Here is a 14482-nt window from a genome sequence, read left to right on the forward strand (position 1 = left end):
ACACCCCCCCCCCCCCCCCGTCAAGACACTTCATAGGTGGTGCTGGGTACTTTTTCATTGAGTTGTATTAGAAGACACATCATTAAGATTAACCAATGAGTTCATCAGGTGCTGCCATTCAGATCCATTCATCCAAAGTTCCTCATCAGCTTTTCAATTAACAGCTTCAGCTGCCACTGATGTGCATCGCCTAGCTCTTGCCAATTCATTAGGAATTTAAAAATGGTGATACTCTAACAATACTCCTTCTGCATACTAACTAGAATAATTCTACAAATTCTTCCCCTCAGTTATTTGATTATCCTGGGGGTAAGGCAGGATAAATGCTTCTTTCTCTCCAGGTTTCCAGTTTTCAGAATAATTCCTCAACATCTTTCCAAAGGTAACTGAGTTGTTTTGTTTTGTTCACGTTTATCATTTTGAATGCATAGGTTACATATTTAATGAATTTCATTGCATTTCAGTTATTATCCGTATTTATCATCATATTACTCCATATATATATCGCCAGTGGTTTAAAGTCCCTGCAGTTGGATCTTGAGTTTCTGAGAAAACATCTTTGAGTTTCCGAAAGCTCTCTTGCTTTGGTGATATTGAGGTATTACGTTTTTAGATGTGAAATTTTTGTTGGAGGAGAAAATGCCTAATGTGCATGGCTGGATCAAATGGTATCTCTCGCAAAATAAGCTGGGGCAAGTAGGCTGGGGTACAGATGAAACAAGTTTGGCCACCCGCTGCTAACTTTTGAAATTAGTATAACCACAGTTTATTACTGTTCATTATATTATTCTCTTGTATACATCTGAAAAATTCCATAATTAAGTTCTCTATCCCATTTTAGTACTAAAAGTTTAAAAAGTAACCAACTACTACAGAAAAACAGAAGAAAACAAACACACCTTAAGTTCGGATTACACCCAACCAGATAGTTTCTGAAAATTATATCAAAATATATGTAAGAGAAAAAAAAAATTATCTACATAACCCCACTTTCCATTCAAGAAAAAGCTGTATATTTGAAGTTAAGAGATAGTCTGAAAAGTGTGATTCTTAAAGTATTCTTTATTAAGATCATTAAAAGTTGTAGAAACAACTTTATATTATAAAGGCACAGGGAGACAGTTCTGATAAAATATTCAAATTAAGCAGTAACTTACAGTACAAAAAACAATTTTAATGCACATACAAACCCCAAATGTCTGATTCAAAAATATTTTACTGCGTCTATTAATGGGCAATGATTAAAAATATAAATTGCTGCTGTATAATAAATATCTGATAGTGAACATCTTGATAGCAAAGTGAACAAAATATTTATTGCTTTTCACATACATATTTTTCCCTGTAATTTTAAATTCCTAATTCTTTTACTATCTTCTCCTCAACTTTTCCAAAGATAAAAGAAATTACACATAATCTCATGGGGGAAATGGTAGTTATAAAAAACTACCTCAAGTTGCAATCACTGCTGGCAGTGTTTTCTCACTTCCTGTTCTGCAATCACAATCACTCTTCCCAAAAGTAAGATAAATGTCTGCTAAACCACAGAAAGACAACTCCTCTAATGACTGGCATTCTAAGGTTTGTAATGAATAGTTATCAAATATAAAAGGTGCTCCATTTTGAAAATGTGTATTTTATTTGAAGTTTTGAGTAAGAGGCGAATGTTTGACACGTAATTTTACCTACTCCCCTCAAAAGTTTTCCAAAGTTGTAAAAAGTCAGCTTAGTAAAATTTCCAGCATTTAAATATTTCTTTGAGGGCTAGTTGATATATGTAATGTACTGATGTATAAAACTTAACTTTACAACGAAGAGATCTTACCCTTCTTCCAGTTTTTAAACTGGGGTTAACTTTATTGATTTCCTCCTGCTCTTTTTGTAGCAACCCAGTTGTAGATGGTACCGGTAGAACTTCCATCACAACAGTAAAATAACATGAAAGCATCATCCCAATTTAATGAATGCTCTTTCAACTTAAGAAATACCCACATTAAAGTCTTTGATAATCATTTTAAAGTTACTTAACCATATGTCACGTTCAGACAGTGTGTAGCAGCTAGTAATGTACCTGGCACAGAGTTGATGCTCAATAAATAGTTGCTGAATGAATGAAAAAGAAAAACTTGGCTTTGGTTGTGCATATTTAATCACTTTCTGATTAGAGTAAGGTCAGTCTAGAACTAAATACTGCACACTACACCAAACTTTGCGGTAAACAAAAGTTGTAATTTCAAACAGAAAAATATCACCTACGCTAGTGATAGCCAATTTATATATATATTGTAACTTTAAAAAACAGCCCACAGAAATCTCACGTTTAACTTTTACCCATATACTTAAATTTGATGTTTTTTATGGTTAACAATTGGGTAATGAAGATCAAGTTGGACAGATTGGCTAAACCTGTCTGCTTTATAGTAAGAATTATTAGTCCATCAATAAATAAAAAGTTATGATGCCATATTAAACTCAAACAATGACTACCACGTTGACTTTTGCAAAACTACCAATGAATAAAAGGTACGACATCTTTAAGTTACATATGTTTGGAAGCAGTAGCTTAACTTTTCAATGTAAAAGAATAATCGGTAAAATTGTAAAAAGAATGACAGAGTTGAAGTACTGGAAGTAGGATAGTAAAAACAGGTAGACGACCAATTTTAAAATCTAACCATAGGACTAGGTCTAATATTTCTTTGGCATATGCATTACTATCCTGGAATAGTTAGCATTTAAAAAATACTGTTTTTTTTTTTTCCCCTCAATCAAATTAACATCAAGGTATAGATTGCTAGTATACTCTTAAAGCCTTTTAAGGGACAAAAATGACATTTTGCAACATATGCCAAAGTTCATGTTTAGTGTACACTTATAATTTATTGGCATAGAGGGATGTAACTGTTAAACACCCTTAAATGATCTCATGCAATGGTGAAACCACAGAAAGTGGGAAGAAATGTATTTACATAATAAAATATTCAGCTTTCTGAAAAAACAGTAAACCTGGGAATCCTGCCCTAACGGTAAATGTGTACCTTACAGCACTGAATGAAAACTAGCCCAGATATAAATGAATACCTATAGTAACTTGAATGTGTAAAATTTAATTAAAAACATAAAAATGGGGAAAAAAAACAAACCTACACATCAGAAGGAAAAAGTAGCCTATAAAACAGGCCAATCTAACTTGACATTCAAAGTAAATACAAGAGATTCACAAAATCATGATCATAACGCAAACTAAGTCAAGTACCAAGTACCCTTTGATACACAAGCCAATATAACTATCAGACTCGTTTCCAATAGCTTAACAATACTCATTAATCCAGTCAGGCATTCAGAGGGTAAAGCGGTTAACGATAGCTCAAGCCTCCAAAGTGTAAGAACAAACTTATTTGCGGAAGCATCATGTGATTTTTTGAAATTATGTCTTACTTTGATGGATGTTAACATTAAGATCTATCAGTGCAAGTTTATCATCCTCTGAATGTATTACTTCCAAATTTCATTTTTCCAGATAATTTTTGGTGGTTTCGTTTTAGCCAGTGCTATTTAAATGAAGAAAAGCGAAGAAAACTTCACCATAGACTACCTCACATTGTTACTTAATTGTGCTAGATATTCACGCAGTTCTTTTGCAGCCTGGAATCTGCCATAGCGCTTCTTTGGGTTGGCGCACTCATCCAGCAAGGCCTCTAGTCGGCCATCTTTGGCAATTTCACTTGGTGGATCATGAAGCAGTCCTCCAGAGGTGCCACGCCAGGTGGCATGTCTAGATAAGAGGTTCTGACAAACAGCATAATAATTGTGGTCCACAGTGGCACGAGCACAAAGAATTTCTTTTGAAAATGATAAGCAAGCTTCCTTATCACAGTCATCAAATTTGCTTTCATACCATACATCCCAATTTTCAGGTTTATCTGTGAAAAGCGAAAAAGGAGAAAGAGAAAAATACATTTTAAGAGAGTTTTCATTGTTTCCCAAAATGTAACATTTGACTAATTAACACAGTATTTGTTCTTAACATTGTATAACATTAAACACTTAAATATATTAATTTATACACAAACGTTTATTAGGAGTCCACCAATGCCAGGCAGAAGGATCAGACAAGGTCCCTGCTACTAAAAGGTTCAGCGTAGAGTGAAACTCTCCATGATACAGAGAAAGTGCCACACAGAAGTATGACATAGTGCGACGTGAGTACAGAGGAAGCAGTACCTGTGCCTGGGGCTGGAGAAAGCTGCACAGAGGAGAACAACTGATTTAGGTCTTGAAAGATAAGCAAGTCTGAAAAGCAAAGAGGGAAAACAGCATGCTAGGCCCAGGGTACAGTATGTGTACGAAGGCATGGATTTAAGGGATTGGTCCAGCTGGTTCAGGAAACAGTAAATTCACTGTGGCTAGAGCATGAGACAGATAACTGGGGAGGAGGTACAGATAAGGCTAGAAAATAGTTTGTACCTTGGATGGTCATGACCATGATTTGTCTAATAGAAATGTAAATCTGGGCTGAAGACTGGAGGGACTAAGATGGTCTAGGAAAAAAAGCCAGACTGTAGAAACATTTGAGAAAAAAATTAACAGGGAAGTGTATGAGTAAAGTCTGAGTTCCTAACTAGATGACAAGATAGACACTATTAACATAATGTTAATATTTTATACACAAATACAGAGTAATATAAAGTAGCTGTGAGGTATTCAGTGGAAAGGTTCATTCAAGAAACTAAAAGGCCACTGTAGCTGAAGCATTAAGGGCAGTGGAGGGATGTTACAAATGAAGCAGAACAGCTCCAAGTCACACAGATTATTCTCTGGTAAGGAGTTCGAATTTTACTCGAAGAACCATGGGAAGTCATTAAAAGCATTAAGCAAAGGAGTGCTAAGATCAGATTTATGTTTTAAAAAAGGAATTACCTGAATAGAAGGAAACCAAAGGAGGAAAGAATTTCAAAAAGTTGTTACTTATCAGTCACTTCACCAATTTGCCAATTGGGTGGTTGCAGATGGTAATGCAGTCTTCTAAGTCAGGTTTAATGGGTTGAGAAATGAATGGAGGCTGAGGAAGCAGAGACAGGCAGTAAGCAGTACTTTTAAAAATGCTGGGAGGGCTTCCCTGGTGGCGCAGTGGTTGAGAGTCCGCCTGCCAATGCAGGGGATACGGGTTCGTGCCCCGGTCCGGGAAGATCCCACATGCCGCGGAGCGGCTGGGCCCGTGAGCCATGGCCGCTGGGCCTGCGCGTCCGGAGCCTGTGCTCTGCAGCGGGAGAGGCCACAACAGTGAGAGGCCCGCGTACAGCAAAAAAAAAAAAAAAAAAAAAAAAAATGCTGGGAAAGCAGAAAAGAATCTTATGCATACTGGTTTGGGGGAAGGCAAGAAAAATTGGATTTTATGGAGGAGGGTAGAAAGTTGAAGAAGATAACTGATGCAACAATTTCTCAAGGAAGGATCTACTCTTTGAAAAAAATGAATGTGTACTGTTTTTACTAGTTTAGATGATAAAGGGAAGGACATTGAGGGAGTTGCCACAACAAAATCACAATTTCCCTGTAAAGGTCATTTACAAGAGTTCAGAAAAGAGGGTGAATAACTAAATATGGCCTTTTGCAAAGTGTCTATTTAGACAGCCCTACCATGAGACATTTGAAAAGAATTAGAGCTGAAGTAGCACTGGAGCTCACTGTATGAAACGCAAGGATACAGAAGCTATATTGTATTCATTCAAGGTCAGGAATTAGTTGGTATAAAACTGTAACATGTATTCCAGGAATGCTCACATTAAAAAGAAAAAAAATTTTCAAAAATATTATTTTTATGAATACTGGAAAGAAGTGTTTTAAAGTTTAGGCAAGTTGCACAACTCTGAATATAATAAAACCACTGAATTGTACACTTTGAAAAAGAAAAGCACAGTGTAAGCTGCTACAACATTCACAAATGTAGGAAGAGGTAAGTAGGAAATGAAGCACTCCAGAGCATGGCATCCATTCCCCATGAAAGGATCTACATGGCAGGTCAAGAAATAATCAGAAAGTAGTTTGGTGAGTATGGAATCAGATCAAGTCATTGAGAAAAATAAAGTATTTAACAAGATCAAGCTGATGTAAAAAGTATAAACCTAATAGACTGCTGTTACATTCACTGCATTCCATAGGTGCCACAAATTTTTGGTCTCTTCATCAACAGACCCCCATATGACATGAGGGGATTAAGAATACAAGACCTTCATCATGGAATAACAACGCTTCGGGATTTATTTTACTAAGTATATTAGTTATAGAACTACAGGCTTTGTCCCTGCAACTTTAAAATTCCTATGACACTTAATTTTCAAAACACTTCAGCCGTTGTGCCCACCTATCCTTTGAAGAGCTCATAAATAAACGGAGAGCAAAGTTTTGGATGAGACATAATAATGTCAAACCAAAGTTAGAGATCTGCAGTGCTAGGAATCATCTAAATGGTTAAAAACAAACAAACAAAAAAATCACTGAAGGGACCTCACAGAACAGTGAAACACAGAATATTGCTGTAGGAGACTCCACAGAAAAATATGGACTCCACAAAAGCAGTATAGTCTCTCTGGTGGCCTTTAACTATATAAAAACTTAATTCTGCATTAGATCCTAAACCACAGCACAAAGCAGACAGTATGAAAAAGACATGCGTGCACACACACACACACACACACACACATACACACACACACACACAGAGTATATCTGCATCCATTTGAACCTGAAGGATATTTTCTAAATAAGGACAAACTGTGACTAAGAGTACAAGCGTAAGTATAATAAATCAGTATTTGTTTACTGATCCTGGTCAAATAAAACAGAGAAAGATGCAAGGTTGCCCTCTAAGGAGAAAATTAAAAGTTTGCTTCACATAAATGTAAACATTATTTTGACACAGAGAAAATCTAAAAGTTATAATACTTACTTTGTCTAATTAACCTTTTGTCAGCAACCAAAACATTTTCAGCATCCACAATGATCACCTTCCCATCTCTAGGACCAACTGCAAAATTGTCAAAGCTGACGTCCAGGAGGTAGAGTGCAAATTCAAAGTCATTGTTTGTCAGCTGCTCTGCTATTTCCATTAATTGCCAAGCGAGGTCAACTCGTTTCTCCCATGGTGCATTAAAGTAACTCCACAGTTCTTCTCCAACATAATTTACAGCCACCATTCTTCCACAAGCTCCAAGATATTTTGCAAATGGCCAACCTTCATCAGATGGAAAACTCTACAAAAGAATTATCTTATTATAAGAGATTCTGATGAAGATATCCTAGGTCTAGCCCAGATCCTCCGTAGGGATTTCTACTAGGTATGAGCTTGGATTTTCTTTTTATATTCAATAGTTCAATAGAGATCAACTTTTTTTTTCTTTCTTTCTTTCTTGAAGTATAGTTGACTTACATTCAGTTATACATATATACACATTCTTTTTTTAAATATTCTTTTCCATTATGGTTTATCTTAGGATACTGAATATAGCTCCCTGTGCTATACGGTAGGATCTTGCTGTTTATCCATTCTGTATGTAATAGTTTGCATCTGCTAACCCCAAACTCCCAGTCCATCTCTCCCCCACTCCTTCCCTTCCCCTTGGCAACCACATGTCTGTTCTCAATGTCTGTGAGTAACTTTATTTCTTCTTTAACTCATACCGTTACCATGGATGTGAAAATTTTTTAATAGATTACATTATAAAGCTAAAATAAGGTAAGTCTTTCTTATCAAAATCTCAGAACCAAATTGATCAACAAGACACAAGACACCTTCTTTATTACCAGATCTAAAAGTATGTATGCTTTCCTTTATCTTTTTGACTCCTGTAAGTACAATCAATCAATCCTTTCTTCTGAATGAACAGGACTACCATAGCCCTATTAGCCAGCAAGTGTTTACTAGGCACCAGGCACTGTGTTATGCTGGAAGAGTGAACTACACAGTCTCTAAAATAAAATTTTAGAAGAAAAGACATGTACCAAACGAATAATTATGAGTGTGATAAGTGTTAGTTACTAAAAAGTGGTGCAGGTCCTAAGAAAGTCTTAATAGGGGCCTTATCTAGTCCAGAGGAAAGCAGGGGTGGAATTCAAGAAGGATTCTTGGGAAGAGTCTTCTATCTATACCCAAAGGTTTAAATATAGTAAATGAATTGATTCAATTTTTTTCAGAGACGATATCTACTGATTCTTTAATAATTAGAGGAAAATGCGTTTTTAATCTTATTACCTGAGATTTTTAAATTTCTTGTGGGCAATGGGAAGAGTGACAGATTGTTCATGTCCAATGTGACATGAAAAAACTGCTAACCACATGTTATTTTCAACCTTTCCTCCCAACTTAAAGTACCTCCACAAACTTGAAAAGTTATTTAGACAAAATGATTACAAGAGATTTAACTATTTCCCAGAAGTATTCATGTATAAAACCTGACATATAAATGAAAGCACTGAAAATATGTAAGTATGTGAGATTACATAGTTTTGTCATGCAAAAAGTATACAAAAAAACTCCTCCATACACTATTGGTATATTATTCACATGCCATATTGTAGAACAGATACAAACTTATCTTTGTGAAAATAAAATGGTCTTTGACAACAGGAGAAAAGGGAACCCTGCCAACCTCTGCACATGTACAAATGCCTCCTTGTTTTTGGAGGCTTTCCAACTGGCAAACGACAGTCAGATATACACTTCATTACTCAAGTCCCTCATGGAATACGATAAAATATATGAACAAATGTCATACTGAGCAACTTTACATTCATACAATAATTTCTGACAACGTTAACGGAAATCCTGTTATACCTCATTTTAAAAAGAGCACTACAATTCTTTCATACAGTTTGCTACCTAATCTTTTGGAAGAACTTTAACAAATGAATTCACATCACTTGCTCATGAGAAGAATGTTCACTGTGTAGTCAAAATAGTCAGACTTCATTAATGAGAACAGAATTCTATTGAAAATGCTTCAAGGAAGCCAAAATATTTATAATTTGTATTTAAAACAATTCTGGCTTAGGATCAAATTACCATGATGAAGGAGAGTTTGAGAGACAAACTTTTAAGATGTTACTGCTTGGATTTATTAAATATATCAAGCAATAAGAAACACAACTTCTGACTTCCTGACTACCCAACTCCCACAGTGCACACAACCACAGTAGCTAAGTTAAGAAGTATACTGCTGAGGTCCACATTTTTTTTCTTTAAACAAAATCTTAAAATCAGATTTTCGAACTGCCTAGCACAATAGGCATACAATTTAAAATAACCTGAAATAAAATGCGTGTACTTCATTTTTATTTCTATTTTTTTTATTGAAGTATAGTTGATTTACAATATTGTGTTAGTTTCAATTGTAAAGCACAGTGATTCAGTTATAAATATATATCCTTTTTCAGATTATTTTCCCTTATAGGTTATTACAAAATATTGAGCATATTTCCCGATGCTATACAGTAGGTCCTTGTTGGTTATCTATTTTATATATAGTAGTGTGCACATGTTAATCCCAAACTCCTAATTTATCCCTCACCCCCCTTCCCCTTTGGTAACCATAAGTTTTTTTTCGAAGTCCGTGAGTCTCCTTCTGTTTTGGAAATAAGTTCATTTGTATCTCTCTCTCTCTCTTTTTTTTTAAGATTCCACATACAAGCAATATCAGTAGGACAATTGTCTTTCTCTGTCTGGCTTACTTCACTTAGTATGATAATCTCTAGGTCCATCCATGTTGCTGCAAATGGCATTATTTCATTCTTTTTTAAGGCTGAGTAATATTCCACTGTGTATATATGCATCTTCTTTATCCATTCATCTATTGGTGGACATTTAGGTTGCTTCCACATCTCAGCTATTGTAAATAGTGCTGCAACGAACACTGGGGTACATGTATCTTTTTGAATTTATGGTTTTCTCTGGATATATGCCCAGGATTAGGATTGCAGGATCATATGGCAACTCTTATTGTTAGTTTTTTAAAGAACCTCCATACTGTTCTCCATAGTGGCTGCACCAATTTACATTCCCACCAACAGTGTAGGAGGGTTCCCTTTTCTCCACACCTTCTCCAGCATTTATCGTTTGCAGATTTTTTGATGATGGTTATTCTGACTGGTGTGAGGTGGTATACTTCATTACAGTTTTGATTTGCATTTCTCTAATAATTAGTGATGTTGAGCATCTTTTCACCAGCCTTTTGACCATCTGTATGTCTTCTTTGGAGAAACGTCTACTTAGATCTTCTGTTCATTTTTTATTGGGTTGTTTGTTTTTTTCTGATATTGAGCTGTATAAGAAAATGTGTGTATTTTACAGGATTATTTACTACTGAAAAAATGTGTTCAAACACTTTTCATATGAAGGAAAGAGACTTTCAACCTGGAATGGTTTAAATTCTAATTGGATTGAAGGCACTCCAATTAACTGCTCAGGACTTTTCATCAGGCTTGAATGTATATGTCATAAAGTGTAGTATGTGAAGTTTTTATAACTATTAGTCTAAGATTACACAAAGGCACATAACAGTTACAAAACAATATATTTACTACTCTATTACTGTTTGTTTTTATATTGGGTGGGTGACTACCCAAAGAAAGTCTATAGAGTATTATTAATAATTAAAAAATTAAAAATGGAAATTTAAGTATCATGTCAAACATGCTTAACTCTAAGATTTAAAGCAACATTAAATGCCTTCACTGTTAATTTACATAATAAAAGGTACTGTGAATATGAAACCTAAGATAAATCATCATGTCTAGGTATCTTTTAGCTTAAAGCCAAGGTTTCAGAAACAAACAAAACCACTAGGATCATCTTCATATTATGAGAAAATAAAATGAAGGTGACATAAAACATATATATCAATAAAGAGAAAATTTATTTTATACTCTTTAAAGTACATAATATTTCATAAAATTTCTATGTTTAAAGGGTAAAACAGTATACGAACAGAATAATGGACTTGGTATCACAAGTCTAGCTTTTGAGTTTCACCTTCACCTCTGCATCTCACTTAGCTGTGTGATGGTGGCAAAGCCAAAACTTCTTAGAGCTTTAGTCTCTTCCACTGTAAAACTGGAATAATATTTGCCCCATATTCATCAGGGCAATGTAAGATCAAAGAAAAAAGTATGAAATGTACAATTTACTACTGCTTTATAAAGAATTGCTTACCAAAACGTTTTTATACTTCCTGTTTAAATCTTCCTATTTATAAGTCCAGACATTCATCAATAGAGGTGCTTCTTTGCAAACCGTCTATTGAAAAGGCATCTACAAATAATGAACACCTTCCAAACGTAGCCAAGAACCACTAAACTAGAAACTATCTTCACTGTCCTCTAGTAGTTTTTAATTTACAAAGTAATGTATAAATTAGTTACCAAACTTTAAAAAGGCTCAATGCTATGAGAAATGTATAGGGCATCCACAAGGACTAAAAATATAAAAAATTTAAAACTTGGTAATATGTATAAACACAGCATTGTAATTTGATTTTCATTTATAATAGGTAAGCACCACAAAATGGCTATTTTATAGCAATTTATTATCTCACAACATTCCATTAAAAGGAATATAACTTTGCAGTTCACCTAAGAAGGAAATGTGTTACAAGACTGGCTCTTTTTTTAAAAATTCTAAATGCTGACATAACTATCACATATCTATTGATCAAAACCAAATGTCACGACACTTTATGTGACCAATAAATGGGATGTGAAATCTAAGAATTCTAGATTTGGAGGGTACCTGAGTTGTAAGTACAGTTCAACTTTATCAGCATAGTTTAAGTGATTTGCCTCAAATCACACAGGTAGTTAAGAGGTGAACTCAGGCTAATACAACCCCTCAATCCAATATCCCTCTGTTTTGGAAGTTTTCAGATTTTGGAAAGGTGACAGTACGTATATTTCATACTCACATTATGCAATGCCTCAAGGAGAGTCTGGGGTAGCACCTCACAAGAAAACATATTAGACTGAAAAAATACTATAAGCTTATTCATTCTAAGTGGGATAAAGCACATAAATTACCTCGTGTTTTCACATTTGTTTGTTCTTAATTTGACGAAACCTACTTTTCTTCAGATTTTTAAATTTGGAATTACAGATAAGGGATTGTAGGTCAACCCACATTTCACTGAGTACTACAAGCAGCTGGAGTAAAGGCAGTGAGACAGTTACTGTAGAATGAAAAAATACAAATCTTGAATTAAAAAATCCTAGATCTAGCCTAACTCCATCATGAAATGCTAAGTAAAGAGCTGTAAATAAAACATAGTCCCTATTCTAAGGAAGGCTTTTTAGCCTGAGTTAGGAAGATGATTATTAAACATGTATAAGTAATAAATTATGGAATTTGTTGCAAATCACAGAAAAGTATGCAATATGTTGGGAAAGAAGAGTAGGGATCTATTTTAGATGGTGTGGTAAAGGGCAGCCTCTCTAAGGAAGTGCCACTTAGGGAGAGATCTAAAGGATGAGTATAATATTACGTAGACTGGGGATGAGGCAGTTTAGAATGCTGGAGGCATATGTTAGAGCCAGAAACTCTCCTCTCAGAACTGAAAAAAAGTCCAAAGCAGCTGCAGTGAAATGAGGAGGGAATTGCTTGAGGTAATGGAGTCTGGAGAGGGAGGTAGGGATCAGATCACATTGGGACTTAGAGAACAAAACACAAATTCCTCAACATGGTCCACATGCCATGAAAAAACAAAGTATGTGTCCAAGCCTTAACATTCAGAAACATCTTACTGGAGTTAGTCAATATCCTGTGGTATATAACATCATTCCGAAAAACAAGTTTTTACAATATCACAATATCCTTTCATCAATAGCCATTGTCCTACCAGATTAATTATGTCATTTTATTCTATTATGTCAGAACACAGTCCTAAAAAAGGCGATATGGGATGTATAAGAAAAACTGATAGAACAAAGTAAGGTCAGCTCTAAAGAGTTTGTGCTCTATTATCTTTTTCTCTCCTTACATGACCAAAAGTAGTTTGCATACTAAGTTTAAAAGATCTGAATTCCTTTCATACAAAAAACATAAAATATTTTATAGCCATTTATTATCTCACAACATTCCATTAAAAGGAATATAACTTCGCAGTTTGCCTAAGAAGGAAATGTGTTACAAGAATGGCTCTTTTTTTTTAAAGGAGAAAATTCCTAGTAAAAAGACACTGACTTGAAAAAAAATCCATTAATAGTCAAAACAAGCAATCTAAAATCTAGTTAATAGGTTTTCTAAAGAACTGGCATTTCTACACGTACGCGCAAATTTAAACTTGAGAACATTTTTATAAAGTAAATTAACAAAAGCATAGAAAATGCTTAAAGGTTCCATTTGAGCTTCAAAATTATTTTTAAAAGCCAAAATTTGAACAAAATCCCATTGTAGTAACGCATGTTGTAACAGCTGTTCATAGAGATTAGTCAAATGCACTGGTGACAGACTAATGTGTTCACAGTTTTGTGAACTGTCTGGAGGGAAAATATAGTGAAATTACTGGGATGATTTAATGGTTACCTAATTTTTGATAACATTTCTCTAAGACCTCAGCTTCTTAATTTATACTGCCAAATAGTAGCCAAAATCCATTGCAAATACTGTAGAATCTTAATAATCTCAAGATTTTCAAGTCACAGGATATGTTCCATTTATTTCATTAAATAATTTTCTGAATGCCATTTCCACCCACCTAGAATTCCAACAATATTAAGCAATGCCTTGAAAATAGCATGGTTGTGTTATTTCACTAAATATCATGTCCAACAGCTGTATCTAAAATTGGAAACTAACGTCAAAACACATCAAAAACAAAAAATCTACTAAGTTTAACAGAAATAACTCATCTTTCAGAATGAGTAGCTTAAGGAATGCTCTCCCACACCAAAAAAAAAAAAAATCGCTTGGTCACAAATTTTAAATGTAAAATTTTAAATATATAAATATTTAACTAGCCTCAACTGACCCTTTCTTACCTCATGAGAACCAGCAACTGTGATCCATGTTTCTAAGTTGAAAGATATACCTAGAAACACTATACTCAAATATTTACTTTTAGTAAAACAAACTGTCAAATAAAGAAAAAAAAAAGATATAAGCAGCTTCTTTTGAACCCAATAGCCTACATTACTTTCTTTAGTCAAGACCTGATTTCTTTAAAAAGTCTGCCAATAGAACAATACTAACTTCCCCCCTTCGCTTTAACTGAATTAACACAGCCCTTCAGAAGTAAAGCAAAATACCTGCTAGGAACATACTATCTCTGCATTAAATACTTGGTGCCTGATTTTAGATTTGTATTCCTGTTGTCTTAACTTTATCATAGCCAAAACAAAACTCTTGGTCCCCCCTACTCCAACAGCCATTCCTTCTCTGGGCTTCCTCATCAACAGCTGCTCGGACCAAAAACCCTGGAGGTATCTTATTTTTCTCTTTCCC

At 34.7% G+C, this 14482-nt stretch overlaps 1 protein-coding gene across 1 annotated transcript in view; it reads right to left on the minus strand.

The window, feature by feature from the left end:
* Positions 1–1042: 1042 nt before the first annotated feature.
* Positions 1043–14482, minus strand: part of DIPK2A (divergent protein kinase domain 2A) — a 21696-nt gene continuing 8256 nt past the window's right edge. The window contains exons 2-3 of the mRNA XM_007446942.1: positions 6947–7250; positions 1043–3923 (exon numbers count right to left, since the gene is read on the minus strand). Of these exons, the coding sequence (XP_007447004.1) occupies positions 3592–3923; positions 6947–7250 (636 nt within the window). The 3' untranslated portion in view covers positions 1043–3591. The remainder of the gene's footprint in view (positions 3924–6946; positions 7251–14482) is intronic.

The sequence above is a fragment of the Lipotes vexillifer genome, unplaced genomic scaffold (genome assembly GCF_000442215.2).
Source record: "Lipotes vexillifer unplaced genomic scaffold, Lipotes_vexillifer_v1.1 scaffold40, whole genome shotgun sequence".
NCBI classification, from domain to species: domain Eukaryota; kingdom Metazoa; phylum Chordata; class Mammalia; order Artiodactyla; family Lipotidae; genus Lipotes; species Lipotes vexillifer.